Source organism: Chrysemys picta, chromosome 14 (genome assembly GCF_011386835.1).
Source record: "Chrysemys picta bellii isolate R12L10 chromosome 14, ASM1138683v2, whole genome shotgun sequence".
NCBI lineage: Eukaryota > Metazoa > Chordata > Testudines > Emydidae > Chrysemys > Chrysemys picta.
The window spans coordinates 26479464-26507338 of NC_088804.1; the positions used below are offsets into that span (position 1 = coordinate 26479464).

At 41.9% G+C, this 27875-nt stretch overlaps 1 protein-coding gene across 6 annotated transcripts in view; it reads right to left on the bottom strand.

The window, feature by feature from the left end:
- LOC101930808 (transcription initiation factor TFIID subunit 4-like) overlaps positions 1 to 27875 on the bottom strand; it is a 210062-nt gene that overhangs the window by 105756 nt on the left and 76431 nt on the right. For 4 of the 6 annotated variants that reach the window (XM_065567197.1, XM_065567195.1, XM_005289924.4 and 1 more), the window contains 3 exons: positions 24581 to 24711; positions 22071 to 22196; positions 143 to 199 (listed from right to left, as the gene is read on the bottom strand). In XM_065567197.1, coding sequence (XP_065423269.1) covers positions 143 to 199; positions 22071 to 22196; positions 24581 to 24711 — 314 coding nt within the window. Of the gene's footprint in view, positions 1 to 142; positions 200 to 11041; positions 11157 to 22070; positions 22197 to 24580; positions 24712 to 27875 lie in introns of those variants that run through there. The other 2 variants (XM_065567196.1, XR_006174924.2) reach the window with 2 other exon arrangements.

Consider the following 27875-nt stretch of genomic DNA (forward strand, 5'->3'; position numbering starts at 1 on the left):
ATTAAGATCAAAGGCAAAGCAACAAATACATCCTAAAAGTTTTAGTCAGATTTTTATTAACGATATACAAGTAGCAAGGCATAAAAAATTAATATGTTCAAGCCTTGAAATGTCAAGTGTAATGATCTCTAGCTCTGCTTACCTCCTTTGCTTTTTGTTTCAGCCTAGCTTGCTCTGGGTCTTCTTGCCTTGAGCGACTCTACATGTTTAAAAAAAATGAGAAAAAAGGTTAACAGATGGTTTAAGAACCCCTCATCTGTTGCAGTAAGTTAAAAAATAGCAAAGAAAGGGGAACAGGATACAAGGTGTCAAAGACGGGATGCTTAAAGTCATAGAAGTGCAATTTCAAGCCCGTAGGCCTCACCCAATACACTGTTAAATATTCAGTTGTAAATAAAATCTACACTGTAAGTTTAAATAAAAAACCCAAACTTCTGTTATTACCAACTCTGAAGTTTCAAGAGAAGTTTAGATTCTGGCTATTTAATACGTACACATGTGTTTGCTATGAAACAATTATGTCCTAACTCAGAAAAGAAAAACATCTGATAGAAGCATCATTCAAATATTTTACATTATCTTTTATCGTTTATTGATTTAAAATTCTTCACAATCAAATAATTATACTCACATATTTCATTAACAGAAACATATTATAAGGTTAAAGCTGGTCTCGATACAAAATGAATATCTCTATTAGAAAGTCCTTGTCTCAACTATCATCAAACTAGCACAATTAAAAATGTGAGCATTCTGTAGAAGCACACTGTGTTTACCGCGTAAAAACACATATGTAAGGCTCAGCCAAGACATGACTCCTTCCTATTAATTGTCGTTCTATAAACTACCAGTGAGACCCTCCTAAAAGCAATCCTTACAAGACATTTTCCCTTCAGAAACAGAAATAAGTAGCTTTCAGATGCTGAAAGAATAAAGCTATATGATTATATATATGTGATCCTTAGAGTACCTCTCTATAGGTATTTATATATTTGTACATAAATACTAATAACTAATTATTGCCTGCATATTTTAAGACAATTATGTCACACATTTAAACCAATATGCAAACACTAAATATGTATTAAAGGTCAAGAGTAATGAGAAATTCCTGAACTCAGATACATGGAATTCAGTTATCACTCAAACAGAACAAAACAAATTTAGAAGCAGATTAGAAATGTATTATTGTAGTTTCTCAATTTATTATATAATTGGCTAAAATTCAGATAGTTAGGTATCAAAACTATATCCAGTCATAGTAAAAAAAATCTGTGGTTCCCATATGAACAATTATTCTTGTTTTGACACATGAAAGGTGTAATTATTTATTATTTGTATATTTCTTTGTATATTAAGTTTCCTGCTATGTCATTTAGACAAATATTAATGGAAGAGTAGTTCTATCCTTTTTCTTCCCTCCAACTTTCCAACTTGGAGAAAGATCTAAGGCTTCGGAACAGGAAGAGTGAATAATTTGCAATCACATAGGTGTGTGTGAGTGTGAGTGAGTGAGTGAGTGAGTGTGTGTGTGTGTGTGTAACATCTTATACTGTGCTCTTGTTAAAAATCCATGAAGTTAAAAGTCCATGAAGAAAAAGCAAATGGAAAGCATGAATTAGGAGTGGGAAGACGCTGGCTCCTAACATGGCAGACATAGCTGTAGGGAGTTCTATCTCATAGCTGATATTCTCTAATGTACTGGGACAAACACAGCTACAACTCTGAATTTTGGCAGGTAAGAGAAAACTCACTCTGAATTTACTGTACTGTTTTTTAACTGTAATTATTTTTCCAACTGGTACTGCATGTAGATTAAAGCTATGATGCCAAAAAAACAGGAACAAACTGGAGGAAAGGCTTTTTCAAGATTTGTCTGACACTGTCATCACACATGCTAGCTTCATCTTCCAATAGCACCTAGCAGTGATTTTGTGGCTGCTGGCATAGTTAAGGACAGCTTGGCTAGAGAGCTTCTGGAGAACAGGTAATGAGAAGCAGAATACTATAGATCTCTAATGACTACAAAGTTATACCAGCCAAGATAAAACTTTAAGATGACGTACAGAAAGGGACTTGAAATTACAGTGATCAGGCAAATGCAAAAGCTCACGACAGGTAAATTGGTCTAAACAATTGTTAAAGTAGAAGGCTGGGAATAAGGAAATCTGGGTTCTATTTTCAGATCTGAGAGATCTGTGAACCGATTCAGCAAAGCAACTAAGAACTTACTTAAATCCATTCCTATTCAGCAAAGAATTTAAACATATATTTATTTGGCCTTCAGTAAGGTGTAAATTTATGCTTTGCAGAAAAGAGATGGACTTAAGCACATACTCAAGGGCTCAGGGGTCGGCAACGTTCGGCACGCGGCTCGCCAGGGTAAGCACCCTAGCGGGCCGGGCCAGTTTATTTACCTGCTGACGCAGCAGGTTCGGCCGATCACGGCCCCCACTGGCCGCGGTTTGCCGTCCCGGGCCAATGGGGGCGGTGGAAAGCCGTGGCCAGCACATCCCTCGCCCGCGCCGCTTCCCACCGCCCCCATTGGCCTGGGACGGCGAACCGCGGCGAGTGGGGGCCACGATCGGCCGAACCTGCCGCGTCAGCAGGTAAATAAACTGGCCCGGCCCGCTAGGGTGCTTACCCTGGCGAGCCGCATGCCAAACGTTGCCAACCCCTGGCTGAACAGGCCTTGCTTTGTCACCTAGTACAACTCATTTAACCTATTTGTGACTCAGTATCTCCATCTGTAATATGAAGAACTGCTACTGAAGAGGACAGTTTGGACCTCGTTTGAGCAGGATTTCTCTAAAAGTCCCTTGTCCATCCAAAAGCCAGGCTGTCAGATGCTGTGTTGGGTGGTTGATCCTGCCCCCTTCAGTGACAGTAGGTTTTGAGGTGTCCATAAGTGAATGCCTGAAGGTCCCTCTCTGAGGGAAGGAAGAACCTGCTTCTGATACACCCTGAGTGGGAGGCATTTCTCCCTCTCGCATATTAGCCCAGTTTGTGTTAATTACCTGTGTTTTGTTTATGGACTATCCTGGAAAGGAGAGACTTGGAACTGACCAGGCTGGAGGGCCAAGTCCCAAGAAGAGACAGCCGCTGCCCCAAGAGAGCCATGAAGGGGTGCCAAACAGTGAGCTGACTCTCCTCACGCCTTCCTACTACTGACCGTAAATTCTGGACAATAGAGGGGTAGTAGGAAATGGCCCAGGGAGGGAATCCTTAAGGTGTCAGACCCTTTGGTAGCCCTCACGGGTCCCTGAGCCAGAGCCTGGTGGAGTGGGAGGGCCTGGGCTTCCCTACCAACTCCCCTGTCTATATGCTGAAGGGCCCAATCCCTGACCAGTAGGTGATGTTCCCCATGAGCAACAACCATCACAGCACCCCCACAGTGAATACCCATAAGGATCAACATTTGAAGAATTGCTACAGATAACAGCTATGATCTTATGTTTTAAGGTGTAAAAAAAAATTTTTCCTGACCTGATCAAACAAAACCAGGCCAGGAGATGAAAGTTCAAGTTAATCTGAAAGAGATTCTTAAAGCAACCGAGATTCTCTGCAAAGCTCCAGAACAAATAATAAAAATGGTCTGGGGGTGAAAGCAGCCAGCCAACTCCCAAACAGAACTAAATAAGAGAATTTCATCAGCGGTGAAGACATACAGTAATGTGTGGCATTAAATAGGTAAACATATAGTTAAAGGTGAAGTTGATACTATGTTTAGAATAATTCAGTGGATTTATGGTTCCGCAACTAACCCATTATTAAGTCTTTATTTAAAAAAAAATAAGACTGACTGCCTTTAGAATAACTAGAATCCAGACTTCATGTTATATGGCTCACTGCTGCAATCAGTAGTGGCCTTTCTTGCTTTAGTGCATCAGGAACTTTTATCTACCCTTCTTGTCAAGAATTAGACTTTTTAACAGAACGTTTAAAGCAGGGGTCGGCCAGTGGGGGCTGCGATGGGCCGAACCTGCCGCGTCAGCAGGTAAATAAACTGGCCCGGCCCGCTAGGGTGCTTACCCTGGCGAGCCGCGTGCCAAATGTTGCCAACCCCTGTACTACAGGTACCCTTGTCATGTAATCCTATTCATAAATGTATCAAGCTCCTCAAGCCTCCTAATAAATGACCGTTTTCAGTATACAACAAAAGTTTAAATCACCTTGCAGTTAACCCACCTTAAGCTAAAGCCCAAGTAAACAGCTGTGTCTTGTCTCTGAGGGTCATCCAATGCAAGTTCTTCTGTTTTGACCTGCAGTAAGAGCAGGATCCTGATTTAAGGACTATTCAGAGTGTGCAAAGCTAAGGACTCCCAGGAGAGGAGACTCAATTGATTTCTAAGACACTCAGAAAACATAACAAAGAGCATGGTATAAAGATGCAGAAATAGAGGGATCTCAGCTGTCACAATGGCTCATAAGGTGAGAGGTGGTCTCTTAGGTAGGTCTGAAGTGCGTCATAGCAGAATAAACCCAACACTTGGATTGGACGCTGAAGCAACTAGGAGGCTAATGTAATATGTTTGATATAATTTAGACTACAAAGAAAATACCATGATGCTCAACACTAGAAGAAACTTCCCATTGACTTTCAAAGGTAGTCCTATATGCAGCATGTTGCAGAAGTCTAGTAGGGAGGTAACAAAAGAATAGATCATTGAAGCAAAGCTCCATCTTAAAACTAGTTAGATTTCCCCCACCAAAAGTACTCCTACTAGAATGCTGTTCCAGGACCTCACTCCTCTGATGGTTAGAAAACTTTGCCTAATTTCTAGCCTAAATTTACTCATGCCCAGTTTATATACATTTATTTTGTGCCAACACTGTCCTTTAGCTTAAATAGCTTTTCTCCCTGCCTGGTGTTTACCTGCCTAATGTATTTGTAGAAAGCAACCATATCCCATCACCTCTCAGTCAATGTTTTGCTAGGCTAAACAAGACAAGTTCTTTTCATCTCCTCTTATAAGACAGATTCTCTGTTCTCCTGATCATTCTAGTAGAAAGCCTTCATTTTAAAATCTGAGATTTTTATGAAAGGTTTCTTCAAATGCTGATGAAATCGAGACTTAAAAGCATATAAGCTGCCCGAAATGTGTCACAGCTAACTGGGGTGATTTGATATGCTACTTTTAAAAACATCACTGGCTTCTCGTCACACTCCATTTCAACTGTAAGCTTCTTGTCCTTGCGTCTAAGATCCTGTACAACTTTGCTCCTGCTCAGCTCTTGAACTCCTACTTACTGCTCTACTCTTGTCTCTTTTTGCTCCCTTCTTGCCTTCTTCACTCCACTCAAGCTACCTAACAACCCCCTTTGTGCTCTCTTATTCTGGTCTCCAGGACTTCTTCCAGGCCACCCCTTTTACTTGGACCCCTCCTCCAATCTCAGTCTGCCACATCTCCACCCTCTCTGTCCTTCAGACACAAACTTCTTTCACAACCTCAAAGCATGGAAGCTTTAAGTAAAGTGGATATTAAAAATATAAACTTTAAATCATGAAACTTTTTTCAGGCACCTGTTCACCACCACTCAGTCACTTCAGTTCCTTTTGGAACCCTTCCCCCATCATTCAACTCTGTGGCCATGTCTAGACTAGGAAAGTAGCTGATATATTTTAAACGTGATCTAACATATTTTAACTAGCACATTTTTAAACCCTAGGCTTCCTCCTAAGATTCCCTTTGAGGGTTGACCATGACCAGCTAACATGTTTTTAAAGTTGTTAACCCCACCTCTTAGAATTTAAGAACACATTCATTAATTACTTAGCTAACATGTTTTTAAACACGACCTGTTTTCCTAGGCTGGGCAGGATGCTATTTTGTCTGTGTAGGCTGTAAGTTCCTTGGGGTAGGGGCCTTGCGATCTTACTTATCTGAAAAGCACACAGCTTACTTTGAGCTTGAATATACATAATAAGCTTTGAAAATGTGATTCACTAATGTTAAGTTTAATGTATGTATTCAAAATAAATACTTAAGGGGGGGTTTCAAAGCACATTTTGTAAAACTCTTTTGACAAAGGAGCTTTCTGAAAACTCAGCTTTTCTTCCTAATATAGTGAAGTATTATTAAATAGAATGACGACAGCTGCTGCATTTTAAGGCAGGAGATATGCATCCCATACAGCAGCGGTTCTCAAACTGGGGTCAACGGACCCCAAGTCATATCTGATTCCAGGGGGGTCTGCGAGTCATGTCTGGTTCCAGGGGGGTCCACGAGTCACGTCCGGGGCTGCTGGCCCCGCTGATCAACTCCTCCTCCTCCCCCACAGTGCCTCCTTTACTCTGCGAACAACTGTTCAGCAGCGTGCAAGAGGTGCTGGGAGGGAGGGGGAGGAGCAGAGACGAGGCACGCTCAGGGGAGAGAAGAGGTGGGGAAGAGAAAGGGCAGGGGTGGACCAGGTGCAGGAAGAGTTGGGGTGGAGCCTTGGGGGAAGGAGTAGTGTGGGGATGGGGCCTAGGGCTAAGCGGGGTTAAGCACCCCCAGGGAAAATTAAAAGCCGGCTTGCGGGTCTGCGAAAATTTTTAAATCAAAATGGGGGTCCTCAGGTTGCTAAAGTTTGAGAAATGCTGCCATAGAGTTCTTTCTTCCAGTTAGACAGCGATTGCATTTTTTTAAATGAACAAAGTTTACAAGTTTTATTTTTATATTTTAGTTGAATATATCCTCCTCCTGTAGCCATTTTTAAGACAGATAGAATATGAATAATTATGCATAATATTATGGTCAGAATTATAATCCCTTTGCTCACAGTTCAATAGGTTGTTACAATTTATCCACACAATTTGTAAAATCAGTGCTGCACTACATTTTACATTTTATGTCATTTACAAAAATGTAGGATATACCACTAGATTCAGAACCACATTGGAGCCTTAAGCTTAAAGGACTTGTGCTTTAAAAGCTCTCAGGGCTAGCACGTGATTGTCTTCTGCTTTCAGCAAGCACTTCCATCACAGTCTAGCGCTAGGCATTTATAACTTCACTTTTTTTTTAAATCTATATTGGGAGACTTTAATGTTTCAAATTCATCTTTTTCATTAAAGTGAAGAGTCACATCTGTAGGTGCGGCACTATTGAGAGCCACTGCTGTGCCAACAGTTTCAATTTTAAACCTATTTTTCCCATTGATGACATTAGAACTTCACCCACGGCTGCACCAACTCATAACTTTCACTTTTCATTAAAGAAGTTAAATTGGCAACATGAAACACTTTGCTTTCACATTAGCTGTGTTAATAAAAAGTGAAAGTTAAAAGCAGCATAGCTGAGGGTAAAACCCTATTCAAAGTTGTGGTCACACTGAGGTGGCATGCAAAAGTGCACCTCCAAAAGCTGTTTTTTTGTTTTGTTTTTAATTGTTAAAATGGTAGAAAGTAACAAAATTTCAAATCCCCCAAAACTAAGCCCCCCACTTTCTTATCACAAATGAGCAGTATTGCATCGTCACCCTCATTGTTAGTCTTGGGAGACAGGAAAAGGATTAAATAAGCATGGAGATTTAACTCTCCTCTCACTCAGAGAGGTGGCTCCTACAGAAGAGGATGGAGGCCCATCGGCAGGACTATAGTAGGGAAATTTGCTATTGCCACTATCTGCACTACATCTGTTCAGTGAATAGAGGACCGTAGCCTTGAGTGGTGTCACATTCAGCACCATCCGCAAGCATTAAAATTAACTTTATAAACTGCACCAGAATATAATCCTTTGTTCACTAACCTAGTGACAATTTTTACCAAAAAGAGGCTATGAAAAAACATACTACATTCCTATGATTGTTGTATTTACTTTTAGTACCCAGGAATTTGGTAGTACCATAACCACTAAACGAAAAAACACTAAAATGGATGGACTAATAATAACTGAGTCCCAGGACCTGATAGGATGATATATGCCATTCAATTAAACGTATGGTGAGAAAAATTCACTTGTCAATGTCACACATCATGTGCAATGAAGCCAGTATGATCACCTGAACTAACATTTTAGTTTTATAAACAATTTTGAAATGGTCAGCTTCCTTAAATACTGTAACATGGAATATTTTTTATTTCTTAATTCCTTGGGCATAGACAACCCCCATCTACACATATCTAGTGTAAAAAGCATGTGATTATTCAAATATCCATTTAGAAATAAAATCAATCCATGATCACCAACTATGGTTTCACATTGTGTTTTCTTCTGCCACCAAGAGCATTTCCATTATTGACCACATATTCAAAATCTTATTCTACTCTCACATGTAAGCCTTACACATCCCAGGTTACTGAGACAGTAAACAAAAGAAACAAATAAGGCCCAACACTTTTAGTGTAACGCAAAACAGTGTTCTGCTCTCTTAGAAATCCCATTCAAAGCAGACCACATTAAATGTAAAGATAAATTCCTCAGCTGATTTCAGTCTGGCTTTTGACTTTTTTGTTGTCCTAAGACTGCTCTTTGCTATCTCTCTCTAAGAATGTAATTTCCCCCACTCACCACTGACGGACGGATTCAAAGGCTCTCTCCCTTCTGCATCCAGAGGGGAGCAAAGACCACTGGATCCTGACTAGAAATGCATACAAGGTGGAGAGCAGGCTCTGATGCATGTTCCCTCTGTAGGGCTTGGGGGCTCCATGTATGCAGAGAAGGTTGTGGCCAGCTGTTGTATGGCATTGTTCTCTCACCCCAGCATTTTTCACCAGCAAGACAAACCAAAATAAGGTAATGTTGATTCAGACAGCATTATCTTGTGTGGATCCCTCTTGCCACAATGTGGAACCCTCCCTTGACAACCCATCTCCTCCAAATTTATGTTTTCATATTGGACTCATTACCATGGTGTCTGAGCCGGAGAGAGGGGGTCCAAGACAGGTGGTGGCTGGGAATCACAATGGGTTTTGGGGGACAACCTCACTCCAGCCACTTCTATCAGGGAGAGAGTAGAAACAGTGGGAAAAAAACCTGTGGACTTGACCCATTCAGCTTTCTCTATCATCATACTCACCAAATCACAGACATACACCAAACTTCTTCTATGGGCAGGTTACTCCATAACCGCCTGTTGTATAGTTTGTTGCACTTCCCCCCAAAGCATCTGGTACTGGCTCCTGTTAGAGACACAGTACTAGTCTAGATGGACCCCCAGGCTGATCAGGTAAAACAATTCCTATATTCCTAAAATACTAACCTTAAAAATGAACCTAACAGTCCTGTGATTGTACTTTTGTTCATAATAAACCACAGCACTATTAGAAAGTATCTACCTGTGAGCGATCAATTTTACATCTGCAATACAATGAAAATAAGGGAATCCCTATATTCTGCCCAAATTATTGGCAAACTCTATGAGCTACAAGGAGTGGCCATGGCATTAGGAGAGTTCCAGTCAGATTAAGGTTATTTTGCATACTGATATTTCAGTATATCTTTAAGTGGTACTCTCTAGTTAGACTTTGCTTTCCCTAAATTCTCTTTTTTCTTCTATGTCTCCCTTGTCTGTAATTCTACTTATCATCCTCTCTAAAATATTTCCAGAATCTAATTCTGCCTGTTAAGATGCTTACCTATTTCCTAATCATGTCCTGATTTGACTACTGCATTTGCCTCTTTTATGATCACCTATTATCAGGGTTTCAGAATCCTAGGGTCAAGCTACTTTCTTGCTCAAGAAAGTAAGACCATATTCCTTCCTTCCTCCATCACCTCTCACTGCTTTTTATCCATCTTCTAAATCCAATGAAAAAATGCCAACTTGGTTTTCAAGTTGTTCCAGAACTCACCCCACTATCGCACTTTTACCCTTGTCTACTTGATCATCCCACTTATCAGATCACCCACAGCTCCCCTGGCCCAAGTTTTAGATAGGGGTATATAGTAAAAGTCATGGATAGGTCATGGGCCATGAATTTTTGTTTACTGCCCGTGACCTGTCCATGACTTTTACTAAAAATGCCTGTGACTAAAAGGTAGTTCAGTTTCCAAGAGCCAGTTCACTCATTGGCCTCTCTGCTGACAAGGATGTCAAATAGTAGACCACCAACCGTCATCAGACAGTTACATATTTGGGTCAGTAGTTAAAATCAGCTCAGCTGGCTTGGTAACAAAAGTGTCTGTTTAATGCATCTAACTGACAGCTCAAGTCATAGAACAAATACGGCACTGTCTGTACCATTCCTGGAAAGACCAACGAACCAGAAGATTCATACAACCGTAGAAGCTGAAGTCAGAAAAGTCCCAGGAAGTCATCCAATCCAACAACCAGTCACTGTCGGATTTTCAAAAGTTCGTCTAGTTTAACGGTTTTCAAACCTTTTTCATTTGTAGACCCCTAAAAATTTTTGAATGGAGATGCAGGCCCCTTTGGAAATCTTAGACATACTCTGTGGATCCCTGGGGGTCCATCGACCACAGGTTGAAAACTATTTGTCTAGTTCATTGTCAATGTTAATTTTTATCATCAGCCTCTCTGATAGGACTTCAAACTACATTGCTAAATGCGGAAGAAGTTTTTGTTATAGGAATATATGATAACACTATGAAAGTCACTAAGAGCTGGATGGGAATCACCAACTCTTTGCATACAGGCTACTGAACAGCTATCAGATAGTAATAACTTTCAATCACTATGAAACTGGGTCACATATGAACTGGAGGTGACGTGGGGGGAAAGGTTCATTACTCCTTTACCAATCCTCTGAGCCTCCCAGTCCCTCAAGTTATTTAGGATCATTTAAATATGAATGTTACAGAGCAAGACAATTTAAAAAAGAAAAGATCAACTGGAGTTAAGTACCATAACTTAAAAAATACAGACAGATGTACCCATAGAGTGGTTTACATTAAAAAGTAATCATTTTTCTTATGCTGTATGAGATTATCATATCATATTGTAAGAATAGAAATATATCACAATGTATAGTAAGATCAGTAATATGGTAAGACAAAACTCCCTTCTTAATATAAACCACTGTACTTACCCTCAATCTCCAGGACAGACTCTACTCTCTACCCATTTTTCTGCAAGTTGGGCATTTCCCACACCCAACATACCCACAGAATGGTAGATGATTTACGATTTTCCCTTCCTCACTTCCATAGATATTTTTCCTTTCAACGTCACAATTTCTTCTGTCACATATAGTTATACACAGTCCATGTGGCCTGAGCAACAAGAAATGACAGAACAATATTTTAAAGTATGGGTGCCACCAAGAAATACGATATTTCAGAGAAGAGGCGAATCAGGGAGGGAGCTCTTTCCATTCAAGTAAGAGTCTCATGAAGCCCTTGCTAAGAAACAGCAGCCACAGTATAGCACATGACCTCCAGCCCAAAGAATGGGGAATTGGTTCTGTCATTTAACTACTGCTGGACTATAGCACTGGACACTCAAGAGTCACCTTGGGAAACCAGGGAAATGGAAGCCCCAGTCCAGATTTGACACTGGCTCTCCCAATATCATTGGCCACAAAGCACATTTGGAGAACTTTAGTCAGAGAACATTTTGCATTTTAAAGCTTAAAATATTGAAATTATCTATTAAAATTTACAGCAGACTATCACTGGAGTTGTATAATCTTAGAATTTTGTGATGTTAGGGGGAAATTCCTAACCAAATTACTGCAAGATTCTGTAGACTTTGGGCAAAAACCCAAATGGAATCATCTCAATGCTATTCAGTATCTTCATCAGGGACTTGGAAGAACATATAAAATAATTACAGATCAGTTATACAGACCAACCTGGACTGCCTGGCCTCTTTTGAAATGCAGGCATTTTAATACAATCAAATGCAAGGTCATGCTATCTAGGAAGGTCACACATATAAAATGGGGGAATGTATCCTAGAAATCGGAGACTCAAATGAGGGATGAACATGATCTTTGGATGTATAAACTGGAGAATATCAAGTAGGAGTATGAAGATGGTATTGCCTCTGTATAACAGAAAAGTCCAAAAATAAGGAAGTCAAAGTCTAATGGTCTCGGAGTCTCTCCTCTGGCCACTCACTCGTAGCCATTGACCATTCCCTTCTTAATTTGTGGAAGCAATAGAGGAACTCAGACCAGCCCATTTCACATGGGTCCCAGCTCAGGTCCCCTGTTCAGAGAAGCCAGAGTTAACACTTCTCAAGTTCCTTGCTGTTCCCTGAACTGCTTCCTACCTCTGCAGGCTTTCTAGCCTCTTGTTCTGTTTCTCCCTCTCTGGAGTGGTGGTTTCTCTCAGGCAGCTTCTCAGTTTGTTGGCAGGAGCATTTCTCCACAGTCCCTCCGCTCTCTCTGGAAGCTGCCCTGCCCTTCCAGTCTTACAGCTCTTTTATCCTCACAGCTGCTGTAGGTTGCCAATCACCTCTGAGTAGGAAGGCAGATTCTGTGATAACCCGTTGGTGTATAGATCACATGACACTCCTTTCATGGATAATTTGTTTGTACACTTATGCATTCATATTTTTCTATTATACTGCACCTATCATACCTAATAACTGTAATATTTATAATATCTGTTGTCCACCATCTACTGCTTGTTTGGAGCAGATCTATGGATTCATCATTTTCATACAGTTGGTTTCTTATAGTTTCACACAAGATTGTTCAATCTTTTAGTTACAAATCCATTATTCAATCCTTCTGTAATTGTCAGAATTCAGGTTGTTGCATTTCTGTGTATTTTCTAGATCTTTGTTTCAGCAGGGTTTAAGGGCACTTGGAATTTTGCAAGATCAGACTCTTATAAATCAAAATGGTTTTATTCTGGAAGTAATGGATAAGAGATGCTTGATCTCCCCAACATCCAACAATAACAGAAAGGAAAACAAACATCACGAAAAAGAGAAAATAATTCAGAAGAGCATAGTTTGCAAACAGATAAAATGTTGAAAGGAATGCAAGATGAGAAGAAAAGAATTCAGAAACAGAAACATAAAGGAAGAAGAAATAGAAAATGAAAAAAATGAACAAAAGATAAGTAATAGTTCTATTTCCACACAAACATTTAAGATGTGCATAATTTTAGCATATAATATTGCAAAGATCTCATAGTCTGACACTTAAATATGGAAGGATCAATAGGGGCACTGTAATACTCTAGGAAAAGGTAATGAAAAGGTATGTGATAAAATAGAACAAAGTAAGGCTCAGCTATAATAGTCACAGGACTTTGAGACAAAGCAATGAAAGAGGAAAACAATAAAAGTAACTAAAAGATGGGTGCTCAAAACAAATTCTTCCTTATCACAAATATAAACCACTCTAAAAGTGTATCTATCTGAACACACATAATAGAATAATCCTACGTGAGGAGAATGAGAACATGCCACAAAAGGAAGATAGTTTGAGACGACATAGAAAGATTTTTTTAAAGACATTTTTAACTTGTTTCCTGCTAACCCTGACCATTTGATTTTACAGTTTCCTCATACAAGTGGAACTCAAGGCTATTTTAACTCATGATAATATGCATAGAAACCTAAAAAGAAGTAAGACAGGCAAAGCTTACTTGGTTAGACCATCCACCTATGTTGCTAATACTGACAGTTAGGATGGGGATGATCAGATACTGTATGTACTTGAGGCTCAATGCTGAAACTTACTAAAGGATCCCATAGTAGTAGAGCAAATTCAGAGAAAAAATGGTTACCTACCTTTTCGTAACAGTTGTTCTTCGAGATGTGTTGCTCATGTCCATTCCATTCTAGGTGTGTGTGCGTCCCCCCACGCACAGTTGTCGGAGATTTTTGCCTTAGTGTTATCCGTAGGGCTGGCTGTGGTGCCCTCTGGAGCGCCACGCTCATGCAGCAGTATATCAAGTGTTGCCGGCCCTATGCCCTCTCAGTTCCTTCCCAGCAACTCCAACAGAGGGGCAGGAGGGCAGGTAATGGAATGAACTTAAGCAACACATCTTGAAGAACAGTTACGAAAAGGTAGGTAACCGATTTTTCTTCTTTGAGTGCTTGCTCATGTCGATTCCATTTTAGGTGACTCACAAGCAGTATCTACAGTGGTGGGCTCGGAATTCACAGGTTAGCGGCTTATAGTACTGCTCTACCGAAGCCAGCATCGTCCCGAGCCTGCTGGGTATGTGCGTAGTGGGATGAAAAGGTATGGACCGATGACCAGGTGGCTGCCCTACAGATGTCCTGGATAGGCACTTGGGTCAGAAAGGCTGCCGAAGAGGCCTGAGCCCTGGTAGAGTGGACGGTGATGACTGCCGCAGGCGGCACCTTCACTTGATCATAGCAGAAGCGAATACAGGCAGTGATCCAAGGAGAAATTCTTTGAGCGGATACAGGTGACCTTTCATCCTGTCGGCCACAGCGACGAATAATTGTGTCGACTTACGGAATGGTTTGGTCCTGTCAATGTAGAAAGCCAGAGCCCTCCTGACATCCAGGGCACATAGTCTGAGCTCCTCCTCTGACTTATGCAGCTTCGGAAAGAAGACCGGTAAGTAAATGTCTTGGCTCAAATGAAACTGAAAGACTACCTTGGGAAGGAAGGCCGGGTGTGGTCTTAATTGGACCTTGTCCTTGCAGGAGACTGTTTCAGGCAGTTCCAAGGTGAGCACCCGAATTCTGGATACCCGGCGGGCCGACATCACTGAAACCAGCAATGCAACCTTCCAGAAGAGGAGAAGGAAAGAGCAGGAAGCCAGAGGCTTGAAGGGGGGGATCTATGAGCCATGATAGCACCAGATTCAAGTCCCTCGGAAGAACAGGATCCCTGATGTGAGGGTAGAGGCATTCCAGGCAGTTAAGGAATCTGGCCGTGATATCCTGAGAGAAAACCAACCGGTCCTCGAGCGATGGGTGGAAGGCTGAAATGGCTGCTAGATGGACTTTGATCGATGAGAGTGACACACCCTGGAGCTTGAGATGCAAGAGATAGTCTAGAATGAGTTGCAACAAAGCTCGCTCAGGACAGACACCTTTATCTGCAATCCAGTAGGTCAACCGCTCCCATTTGGCAAGGCAGGTCGCTCTGATGGAGGGTTTTCGCTGGACCCTGGTCGAGCACTGCCGCTCCTGCGTGTTTAGCCATGCAGCAGCCAAGCCATCAGATGCAACCCCTGCCGTGGTTCTGGGACAACAGGTCCGCCCTGAGTGGCAGCTGGAACGGGGTCACCACTAAGGTCCAGAAGGGTACTGAACCAGCGTTGGAGTGGCCACGCCGGCAGTATGAGGATGACCGTTGCCCTGTCTTGCTTGATTTTCATGAGGACCCTGGGCAGCAATGGCTCCAGAGGGAAGGCATACATCAGAGGCCCCGACCACGGGAGCAGGAAGGCGTCCGACAGGGATCCTCTGTCCATGTCATGAAACAAGCAGAAAACATGGCATTTTCTGGTCTGCCTGGATGCGAATAGGTCCACCTGGGGAGTTCCCCACTTGTGGAAAATAGAACTGACCACCTCTGGGTAAGGGACCACTCATAGCAAGACGAGAATGTCCTGCTGAGGCAGTCTGCCCAAGCGTTCTTGGCCCCTGGGAGGTGAGCGGCTATGAGATGGACATTGTGCTGCAGACAGAAGTCCCAGAGCCAGAGGGCTTCTTGACAGAGGGCAGACGACCTGGCTCTGCCCTGCTTGTTGATATAGAAGACTGTGGCTGTGTTGTCTGTCAGGACCCGAACCACCACGCCTTGTATGTAAGACTGAAAGGCCTGGCAGGGTAGGCGAACCGCCTGAGTTCCCTGATGTTGATGTGCAGGGACCGATCGTGACTGGACCAAAAACCTTGCATACTGAGATTACCCAGGTGGGCTCCCTATCCCAAGTTTGAAGCATCGCAAGAGTCATCGACGAGACTGGGGCCGTGAAGGGGACTCCTTCCGGCACCGACATGGGATCTTGCCACCAGGCGAGAGATGACAGTACATGTCTGGAATCCTGACCACCCAGTCCATGCTGTGCCGGTTGGGGACATAGACTGATGCCAGCCATGCCTGTAGGATTCTGAGGTGGAGTCATGCGTGCCGGACCACGTGAGTGCATGCCTCCATGTGACCTATCAGTCTCAGGTTGGGCACGCAGAGATGAGGTCCACCATGGCTTGGAATCGAGTCTCGGGGAGGAAGGCGCTGGCCCGAGTGGAGTCGAGTACCGCCCCGATAAATTCTATGTGTTGCACTGACTTTTTCTCATTTATTATTAGGCCCAGGGTGCGACAGGTGGAACAGACCAGATTGAGATGCCTCCACACCTGATCCAAGGACCAGCCCCTTTTCAACCAATCATTGAGGTACAGGTAGATTTGGACTCCCCAACGTCGCAAGTAAGCAGCCACTGGTGCTATACACTTTGTGAACACTCTTGGGGATGACGAGAGACCAAAGGGCATTGCAGTGAACTGGAAATGGCGTTGGCCCAATGTGAAACGCCGGTGCCCTGGGAAAATGGAAATATGGAAGTAAGCGTTCTTTAACTAGAGGGCAGTGCACCAGTCTCCTGGATCCAGGGATAGAATGATGGAGGCCAGGGAGACCATGCGAAAATTCAACTTTTTGAGAGATTTGTTGAGGCGACGCAGGTCTAGAATAGGTCTGAGGCCCCCTTTTGCCTTTGGAATTAGAAAATAGTGGGAGTAGAATCCTCTTCCTTCTATGTTCTGCAGAACCTCTTCCACTGCCCCCAGGCACCGGAGGTTTTCAACCTTCCGAACAAGTAGTTGCTTATGAGAAGGGTCCCTGAAGAGGGACAAGGAAAGGGGATAGAAGGGTTGGTCGGCTATAAATGGCAGGGTGTAGCCCGACAAAACTCTGTCAAGCATCCAGCGGTTCAAGGTGATATGAGACCAGACTGACCGGAAAGGGTGGCGGCAGTTAAGGAAGACAGGGATCTGGTGCATTGACTGGAGCGTTGTCCTCGGGCGCACCCTCAAAATGACTGCTTTTGGCTGTCTTGGTCCCTGGAAGGACCAGACTGGGCAGGGGAGAAGATGATGACTGGTGGTGTCGCTTAAAGCCCCTGTCTCTGTCCTTCTTTCTGTAGGCACCCGAAGACCTCGACGACAGTGGAGAGGTGGAGGGTGGAACTAGCCTTTTGAGGAGTATGCAGGCCCAGGGAGCGGAGGGTGGCCTGTAAGTCTTTAAGGCATGGAGCCTTGCATCAGTTATCTCCGAGAATAGCCCCGTTCCCTCAAAAGAGAGGTCCTGGAGAGTTGTTTGCATCTCCTGGGACAGCCCAGAGGTCTGAAACCAGGAGCTATGCCTCATGGTTATCGCAGAGACAACCACACTGGACGCTGAGTCTGTGGCATTCCAGGCCATCTGGAGGGCACCTGAGGCCACAGCCTTGCCCTCCTCCACCAAGGTAGCAAACTCCTGATCCTGATCCTGTGGGAGACTCTCCTTGAACTTGCTGATGGAGTCCCACAGGTTGAAACTGTATCTGACGAGTAGGGCTTGATGGTTAGATACCCTAAATTGGAGGCTGGGTGTCGAATAAATCTTTCTGCCAAACAAGTCCAGCCTCTTGGCATCTTTATTCTTGGGGGTGCCACTCGCCTGGCCCTCTCATTGACAGCGGACCAGGGACCCCGCAGGAGGGGACGTGTACAGGTATTCAAACCCCTTTGCAGGGATATAGTACTTCTTTTCCGCCTTCTTGGATGTGGGTGGAATGGAAGATGGGGTCTGCCATACAGACTTGTCAATTTTCAGGACCGCTGGGTGAATGGGCAACATGACCCGGGCTGGGGCGGAGGAGGGAATGACATTGAAGAAGTGGTTGGACTCCTCAACTAGCTCCTTGACTTCCAACTTCAGGTTGGCAGTAACTCTCTTGAGTAGGTCTTGGTGCTCCCCGAAGTCATTGGGGGGGGGGGGGGGGGCGCGCTATTGGTTTGTGAGGGCCCTGCCGCCGCCTCATCTCCATGTGCCGGGGGTAGCTTGTCCGATGGAGCCTGGGAGGAGCGGTGGGAGTACGGTACCGGCATAACAGGCCAGGCATACACACACACACACACACAGGTTCCAGTATTGCCACTGGGCGGGCCATTGTTCTTGACCCCATACTGGTGCCAAAGGCACCTTGGCGGGTTCCTGGCTAGGAGACTATTCGCCCTTTATGGGGGAAGGGCTGAACTGGCCCTCTGACCTGGACCACTGCCTTCTGGTGACCAGGGCAGGGCTGCTGAAGCCTGAGTCTGTCAACTGACCCTCATCGGAGACCAGTATGGGGAAGTTGAGGGCCAGTGCCTGCCCAAAGAACGGTACCGGGGCCCTGGTGCCACGGCCCTCTTGCCGCGACCAGGAACAGTACCCTACTGGATGGGACCAATGCCTGGGAGATCTGCAAGGCGATGGTGATTGGCGCTTTGGCAATCTCTGGTGGGAGGACTGATGGTACCGAGAATATGGGGATTGGCATCGTGACTCCAGAGTCCTATGTCTTGTTGTTGGGGACAGTGGTGTTGGAGATCTGGGCCTGCTGGCCGGAGACCAAGGTTGCGGTACCAGGGTCCTTGGGTGTAGTGAAGGGGAACGACGTCGGCGTTCCAGGGACTGGAGACACTCCACTACCTTCAGGGGCGGCCCCATAACCGGCCTGATTGTCAGTACCGGGATCTGCCAGGCATCTGAGGTGCCAGTTGGCCTAACTGTTTTTTGGCCGCTGGGCCCGCTTCAGGCACAGATGGCGCTGCGATGGGCTGGGACCCCCTACTGCTCCCCGAAGTTGGAGGTGGGTCTCTGTCTGGGCTAGGGGGTCCAACCACAGCGGTACCTCTGAGAGCCTCCGTAGTGGGAACGAGGCCTAACACCAGCCCTTTGCCTGAAGTTCCCTTCTTGCACAGTGTCTGCGGACCAGTCGACTTAGACTGCTTCTTCGGTAACAGTGAGGGGGAACAGTGCCAGGCGGATTCAGGTACTGGGGGTGCGCTGCATGCCGATGCCAAAGCATGGAGTCCGAGTGTGAGGGCTCTGATGCCGGGCACAGAATAGCATCCATTAGGAGGGCCTGCAATCAAATGTCCTGCTCTTCCTGAGTCTGGGGATGAACGTTTTTGCAGATCTGGCACTCGTCTTTTCTATGGAACTCCCCCAGGCACTTGAAACAGCTATCGTGCGGGTCACTGATGTGCATCGGCTGGTTGCACTCAGAACTCGCTTGAAGCCTGGGGAGCGGGAGTCCCAGCCAAGACTCTAACCACTAAACTACTATTAAAACGCTTAACAGCTAACTAATCACTCCACTAAACAACAAAGGAGAACGATCTAAACAGTGAAGAACTGCTAATGGTCTTGCCAAGCAAGGCCAGGCGCTCCAACCACCCGTCACCGGCGGTAAGAAGGAACTGAGAGGGCGTAGTGCTGGCAGCACCTGATATGCCGCTGCATGAGCGTGGCACTCCAGATGGCGCCACAGCCGGCCCTATGGATACCACTACGGCAAAAATCTCCAACAACTGTGCACGTGGGCGCACACATACCTAGCATGGAATCAACATGACCAAGCACTCGAAGAAGTAGTAAGAGCACACTTTGGGGGAAATGACACATGAAGTAATAATGATACCTTCTGGCTTGTATTCAAAGAATCAGTAAGGGGAAATTAACAGGCCTATTTATACTGTTGTGAGAATGCGACATAGCGAAAGAATATGAACTTCAAAAAGCAAAACAGAATGAAAAACAAAACACAGAAAATGAGGGGCTTAAATAAAATGTCCCATTTACACTGGAATTAATGAAAAGTTGTAAAGCTCTTGGCATCAGGAAACATTTCTGGTCCGGAATGATTTTCTTTGGTGTTTTAAGAATGTAAAGATTAGTTCAGAGGAGCAATGGCTAAATTGTTTTATGTCTTCCTGGAAAGTTCTAAAATCCCAATTAAACCAAAAGAAACATGCATACATGTCTGCTAGGAAAGGGAGAAAGTGTGACAAACTGGACCAGCTGGTTCTCTTAGCCACTATTTTAAAAATAAAAAACAGTTGACAAGAGACCCAGAAAAATATTCTTCCCAAATGTAACTAATGATAAGGCTTTATCAAAAAGAGATAGGCAGTTTAAGTTAGCAGAAGACAAATGAGTATCATCCTTTCCACCCAGTCTAACAAGCTCTGGAGTCTGTTAGGATACTTAGATGAGAGGAAAGCATTTGAATGAGTCAATTCTTCTTTTCAGCCCATTAAAAAATTAACTTAAACTAATTTCTTAAATTGATAGAAGCTCTTTCTGAAGGCCAGTCTTCATTTGTAAGAACAAATGGAACAAAATTAGGAACATCAACTCTTTAAAAAGGGTACTGATTTCCCCCATTTTGTCCCTCTTGTGGATATTGTATATGTAACTAAACTGTATAAATACAAGGGGCAATAAAGACAACTAGGAAGATTAAAATTGTAAGAACAAAGGGTAAATAATAAGCCTATTTGTAAATTACCTTATAATCACTGCAGTTAGAGATATGAAAGACTAATTAGGTCATCTAGTGTATCCTCATATCCAATCCAATGCAGGGCTGCTCCCTAGAAATAACTTTGAAGTATCTTATGCTGAGCGTATCAAAATCAGCAATCTTTATAGTATATGTTACAGATAGGCTCATAAAATACAGGCACCAGGCTTCAAGATAAACTTAAAAAAGCTGCAGTGATGTGTTTGTGAATATAAGTATATAAGAATGGCCATGCAGGGTCAGACCAATGGTCCATCTAGCCCAGTATCCTGTCTACTGACAATGGCCAATGCCAGGTGCTTCCGCCAGAATGAACAGAACAGGCAGGCATCAAGTGATCCATCCCCTGTCATCCACTATCAGCTTCTGGCAAATAGAGGCTAGGGACACTCAGATTATGGTGTTGCATTCCTCCCCATCTGAATCCCAGAAGAACTGTGAAATCATAACGTTCAGAATTCAATCAGACAAATGAAGGTATTTAGAAATTACCGCACCAACATTTCTACATATATTGGGACAGATTCTATGCCAATGTGGTATTGCTTCAGAATTACATTGATGCAAACGAGCAGAATTTAGCCAATTAATGAAACAAAATATCTTGAAAATTGAGAATTAAAAGTGAAAATCCACCACTGGCTCACTGCACTGTGTTTAAATATTGCAGATATAGGCTGGGATTTTAAAAGGACATAATGGAGTTAGGCACCTGTTGAAATTCAGTGGGAGTCGAGCACCTAATTCCCTTACACTCCTTGGAAAATCTTATCCATTGTCATCTAGATCTAGAGGCCTCGTTACAACAGAAGCTTGAGCTTGGGAAAAGTTGAACACCCACATCTCCCACTGATGTCAATGGGAGTTGCAGTGCTTGGCACTGCTCCAGACCAGGGCAGGAATGATTTTACAGATTACAATAACTATACTAAATCAGGATAACCCAGTGCATTGAGAGTGGATTAATCACCTGAGTTTCCTTTTTTTTAATTTTAAACTGGATACCTGCTTAACATAACTTGTTTATGTGAACGACATACAACGTACTAGTACTATCAGTTTACAAAACTCTAAATGAAAAGTTGTTTAAATGGAAAATGTCTTCATATAATACTAGTAGTATTAGAGCTGGTCTCAAGTTTCAGTACAGATCAGCCAATTTATCCCTAATGGGGAAAATTTTCCAGCAGAATGTATTACATCGGGCTTATGACAGCACAAATGGCGGCAAAGGTTCTTGGGGATCCAACCTGAGCACGTGGACTAACGTGCACTGGTGAAAAGCTACTGCATGTGCACTTGCAAGGGGGGAAGTTACACGGGTAAGAGCACTGAGAAGGGCAGCTGAGCTTGATTACGCAATGTGGCTTTGTGAAGAGGGTCACACTGGCAGTTACCCTGAAAGTCTGGTGTAAAAGTTACAGCTTTGCCTCTCCCCTGGTGTAAATCCAGCCCAGGGCAAGGTTGGAGGCAGCTGTGAATCTCCTTCCCCTGGCCCCCAATGGGCTCTGCTAACACTGGGTACATCTAGAAGTCACTTATGCAACCTCTCCTACATTATCCTGGATGAACTTGGCCAATGTATATATACTTTTTTTGTTACACTGTACTAGCTTTTGATACATAAATGCTACTATTTATGTAAATATTTGTTTTTTAAAAAGGAAATAAAACAGGTACCTTGGCTGCCTTTAACAAAATTTCCCTCTCTTGTTCATCTTTCCTTTGCTTTTCTAAATGCTCCAACTGTTCAAAAAACTTCAGCTGTGATCGAACATCTGTAGCCTGTTCATACCATTCATCGTCCTGGGAAATAAGAAACAAGTCATCTTAATAAAGCTATAAATCCATGCAGGCTTTTAAACTACTATGCCTTAGAATCTTCCCTAAGTGTTAACAAACAAGATATACATGGTGCACCAATTTATTACAAAAAGAGAATGAAGCCAACAGACTTATTTGTTATATTGTAGCTACACAAGTAATTGATAAAATTATTTAATTAACATATTTTTAAATACAAAATATATGGACTGATTAATCAATGTCAGAGGTATCACACACTTAAATAAATCAAAACAATGGATTAACTAACTGAAAAAATGTGGCGTTTAATTTTATGATTAAATAGTAGACAATTAAACCTAGATATAAATTGCAGGTCCTATATTTATAGTTAACTGGAATATAGTTACAGAAATTGTCATAATATGTAGAACTTCAAAAAACATTTACAGCTTAAAACACAAGTTAAAAACAGATCTATATTAAAAATAAAATGGACAAAAGTAAGGCAAAAAGACTATGAACATAACATCAGCACTCAACAATTATTTATGACACTGGCTGTACGGGAGCACGTCAGACATTTTTATGGAGAATGAGGGAGTAATCTATGTTTTTTTATGAACATCACATTGCACCTCTGTTTATCTGCTTGATACTATCCTGCTTTACTGCAGGGAGTTAAAGTAAAGGAAGTTGATGGGAGGAAACAAATAGGAAACAAAACAATGACATACATAAGGCGCTGTCGGAGAAATAAACTATTGAGAAGCTATATGGAGGGATAGATCAGTGGTTTGAGCATTGGCCTGCTAACCCCGGGGTTGTGAGTTTAATCCTTGAGGGGGCCACTTAGGGATCTGGGGCAAAATCAGTACTTGGTCCTGCTAGTGAAGGCAGGGGCTGGACTCAATGACCTTTCAAGGTCCCTTCCAGTTCTAGGAGATAGGATATCTCCATTAATTTATTTATTATTAATTGGGGAATACCCTCTTGCCTATGGTAGCAAGGTTTATTTTTCCTGGGCCCAAGCCTGGGATCAAAGGGGATACTAAACTACTAATTTTCCTGGCCTAGGGAAGAGAAAAAGGTGGGAATAACCGAGCAGCAGTGGCCGGAGATGAGTCTCTAAGAGATTCACATGGAGGATGTGGCAGGGTGTCTGGGTCTCTATGTACCTTTGGATGAATAAACAAGATGTTTAATTTCAGTCACTTTAATCAGCCACTAGTCACAGACTCCTAAAAGATGAGGTCTTGCAGATGCTAGTTAAGTACAATTGGACCTGTTGCGTTTACATAGTTGGGATGCAGCCCCTCGGTTTCCCCGAGAGCCAGTCCAAGTGTGACTGGACCATGGGGTGGCATCTTGGAGGTGAAGAAAGACAAGCCAGTCACCTGAAGGGTCCACCTAAAACGGTCTAAGCGGGGTCCAAATTGCCACTTGCTCTGTGATCATGACCTCTTCAGCCTGCTTTGATACTAGTTTAACAGGCATAAAAATATCTTTAGTATTTAAGGTTAAGGAATAAAAACTTGGTTTGCTTGTTAAAGATTTTCTATTTATTACCAGTGGTCAGAAACTAGCTTGCAGTCTCTTACCAGAGCTCCCATAGTGTCAGATACCCAAATTATGTCACTTTTCGGTAAAATTACAATCATGCAATAGGCTCAAAAGGACAATTTTAACTTGAAATGTTATTTTCAAAGAAAATGTCATTGATTATTCAGTGTTGAACCTCTGAATTTTGAGACTGCTGGTCTAAGAAAAATATGTGGTATTTCCCTCCATTATTAATGAAAATACACTAGCTATGCATTATAAAACATTTAAAGCTGATTTAAAATTATCATTTTTCATTTCAGTTTCAGCCCAGTACGCAAGATCTCATCTTTGTAGTCTCTGACGTATTCATTACTTGGATCAATGTTCCTTTCAGCTAATTCTATTTGTAACAGTACATACTAATTTTTCTCACAGCCAAGAAGTAGAATTATAAGCTCTTTTAAAAGCAGGTTTACACATAAGGAAAGCAATTTCAATCCAAGATGTGGTTACCATGGTTCAGAGATGTCCATGAGGCACTGAGAAACAGCAATTTCAACCATGACCCACAGTTTAGGAACAGTTTAACTGCTGTCCCACAAGAGATTTTAGTATTGTTAACTGAAATAATCAGACTACAGGGATTTAAAGGCAACATTCCATGGACAAGTTCTATCATAGAGAAAGGCACCTACCAACTCTCATTAATTAAGCATGGGTAAATTCTGACCAAACCATGCCACGAACAGTGCAGATATTCCACCTATAGTCTGCTCAGAAAGGAAAGAATAGATTTATTACTGAAATACCTCAAATCATATAATTGGACAGCATTCAATACCACGTCTCTACATACTTACTTTGTGCGATTCCATTCGGTGCTGTGTTACCATTGTTACTTTTTCTATCACTGTTCTCAATCGGTTTTGTGTTGCATGGGAAATAAAGGTAACCACCTCAGTGGGCACATCTGTAATTCCTAATTTTTTAGCTGAAGCAGAAAAAAAAAATGAAATTAACCTCCCAAAACACCCCCTAACATTTCTCAGCACCATGACACAACAGCAATTACAAACACAGTACTTGAAATATCTCAAAAATGTCTCTCTTTAGTAAAGTTCCCTGGAAGGATTGCTATTCAGAGTACAGAAGGGAATGTATGTATACAGTCTTAAGGTAGTGAAAAAATAAGGTACAATAGTCCTAAGAAGAAATTACAGAATATGCCGGAACAGACTATAAGTAAAGGAACATTTTTTGAGAAAACCTTATTGGAATAGCATTAGACACACATAATAAATGGTTAGATATACATATCTTTCACTAGAGACACAAGCTGGGTGAGGCAATATATTTTATTGGACCCACTTCTGTTGGTGAGAGAAACAAGCTTTTGAGATACACAGAGCTCTTCTTCAGAGCTGTCTCCGTCACCAATAGAAGTTGGTCCAATAAAAGATATTACTTCACCCATTTTGTCTCTCTAATATCCTGTGACCAATACAGCTATAACACCACTGCACATATATTTCACTTTCAGTTATTCATCAACTTATTAGGTGACCATTTGAAAAAAAGTTTGGTTTAAAATATTTTTTGCTAATAAACAAATTGGTTAAGAGCAAATTCCGAAGATATCAATAATCTTTTTTGCTTTTTCTCTTTCAAGACAAAAGTTATGTGTAATGGATGGTTAATTATGCTTAGTCTATAAACTTAAACACAGTTATTCAAAAATGTGAACATATGGAGTTTAGTATTAAAAAACCCTACAAGTGCATTTACACTCATGCATTTTACACCACTCTAGCAACGTAAAGGGGCTTAAATTGGAGTCAATTATATTAATGCACTACAGAAGCTCTTTTCAGATGAACTGCATTTCTTTGCAGGACTAGGTCCTACAGAAAGATATAATGGGTTCTGTTTTAAATGACTGAACCTTAATGTCAAGTATCAGGGGGTAGCCGTGTTAGTCTGTATCTATAAAAACAACAAGGAGTCTGGTGGCACCTTAAAGACTAACAGGTTTATTTGGGCATAAGCTTTCGTGGGTAAAAACCTCACTTCTTCGTATCCGAAGAAGTGAGGTTTTTACCCACGAAAGCTTATGCCCAAATAAACCTGTTAGTCTTTAAGGTGCCACCAGACTCCTTGTTGTTTTTGAACCTTAATGGCTATTTCAGACATGCAATGAAATGAAAAAATAGTTCTGCTTAACCATTGTTAAGATGAACCAACAAAAGTTAGGAAATTCAGTGTTGAGGCTGACATGTTCTTTATTTTCAATTGAGTCCATTTGGATTAACCTTAGCGTAAATGTGGTCAGAATATGGCCCAATGCATATTATGTATTATAATTGCATATTTGCTACACATGCTACCTGTAAAAAAATTCCTTACAATGTATTTAGACAATATCAGAACATGAAACTTCACTGCAGCTGGATAATCTAAAAACTATAATTGTAAACTAACTAACTAACTAAAGTTTTGAAATTATTTTATCATTTGACATTTTATGCCAAGATTATACTAAGAGCAACTATTTTACAGTCAAGTTACTAAAAATCCACTGCTAGCCTTTGGCTGAGTGGTTGCTGGACCCATAAAAAAAAATCCATTTGGTTCTTGTCAATCTGTGGTGCTTGCATGTCCTGACTAATCCCTTTCCTGGCCCATGAGTTTATGAAAATAGGGGGACTGACAGTGAAAGTAGTGATAAATGTTATCTTTAGTAATGCAGATAGTATCATTATTGAATTTGAAAGTGTACCTAGACTTCATATCTTCTTCACTGTAATTTTATAGATTAAATATAATTAATAATCATGCATTATGGAAATTTTGTCTTGAGAAAGCAAAGGCAAGGCAGATTATAGATGAAATCTCCTGAATTTGCAGATGTACAGAGGAATTAAATTTTACTTAACCAATAAAAGCAGCAACATTTATGTCACTTAAAAATTCCTCAATTTATTAAAATAATTAAAAATCCTGGAAATGCATTTCTAGCCACATATTGCATGCTTAAGTTCTGATCCTGCAAACATTATGGACAATTAGTCCCAATGGAACTTATGTGAGTAAGTGTTCATAGGACTGGGGCCTTACATCCTATTCTGCCCAATGGGACTCCCTTTGTAGAATCAGGAAAAAGATTCCCAGGGAAATCAATGGGCATTTTGTGCATGGATTGGTGGCTTTGCCCCACTATTAATATACAAGCTCTAAAGATTACATGAGGTTTATACACAGTCCTAGTATTTTTATGGTGATTAAATTGAACAACTTTTTTTTTAATTGAAAGTATGAATATGTGCTTATATACAAGATGTTACATGGAAAAGTTCACACCCTGAAAGCATTTCCTGAATTGCTAATTAGAAAAAGAATTTTCATTTAAAAAGGAGGGGACAAGTGAATAAAAACAGGAGAGGTTTAACAAACAAACATTTTTTTTTGTGAAGTGTTCATATTTTTTCAGCCAAACTCAACAGCAGTAAACCATCACATGTCTAAAAAATGAAGAGGAATCAGTGAACAGTAGTTTTATATTGATATATACTTCTGTTATTTTAATGATGTGATTTAAAATGAACTGGCAGTCTTCAGCATCACCCTTGGCTTTATGTCAGCAATGGGTCTGGTTCAGTCAATCACTGACATTACTGAAACAGTGAGCTGCCATTCACCAGCAGGGGGCACTGCAGTGATTTCTTTCTTTAGGCTATAGCACAATAGAAAGTCGGTTGATTAAAAATGCATATTTCAAATAAATCTGTCATGATATAAGACTTACAACAACCATCTTCTAACAAAATGGTTTGACATTTTTTCCATATCCACCACTATATAGCATTCTATGCTACACAAAATTATTCATCTATCGAAAATGCTGAAGTAATACAGCCCAAAGTGAAAATTGTTTATGAATTCTGTTCCTAGATACAGCTATTGTAATTGAATTTATACTAAGCCATATGAAAAAGATTGTTTCCTGCAGCCTTTTCTTTCCCCATCTTTTCTTCAAGTTTTTGTACTGCAGTGTCTCTTTAAATCTACATTTTATTACATCACTACAGTACATCATTCTCACACTTCCCAGAGCTGAATTCACTATGTCAACACATTTCTGATATTAATTTTTTTTTA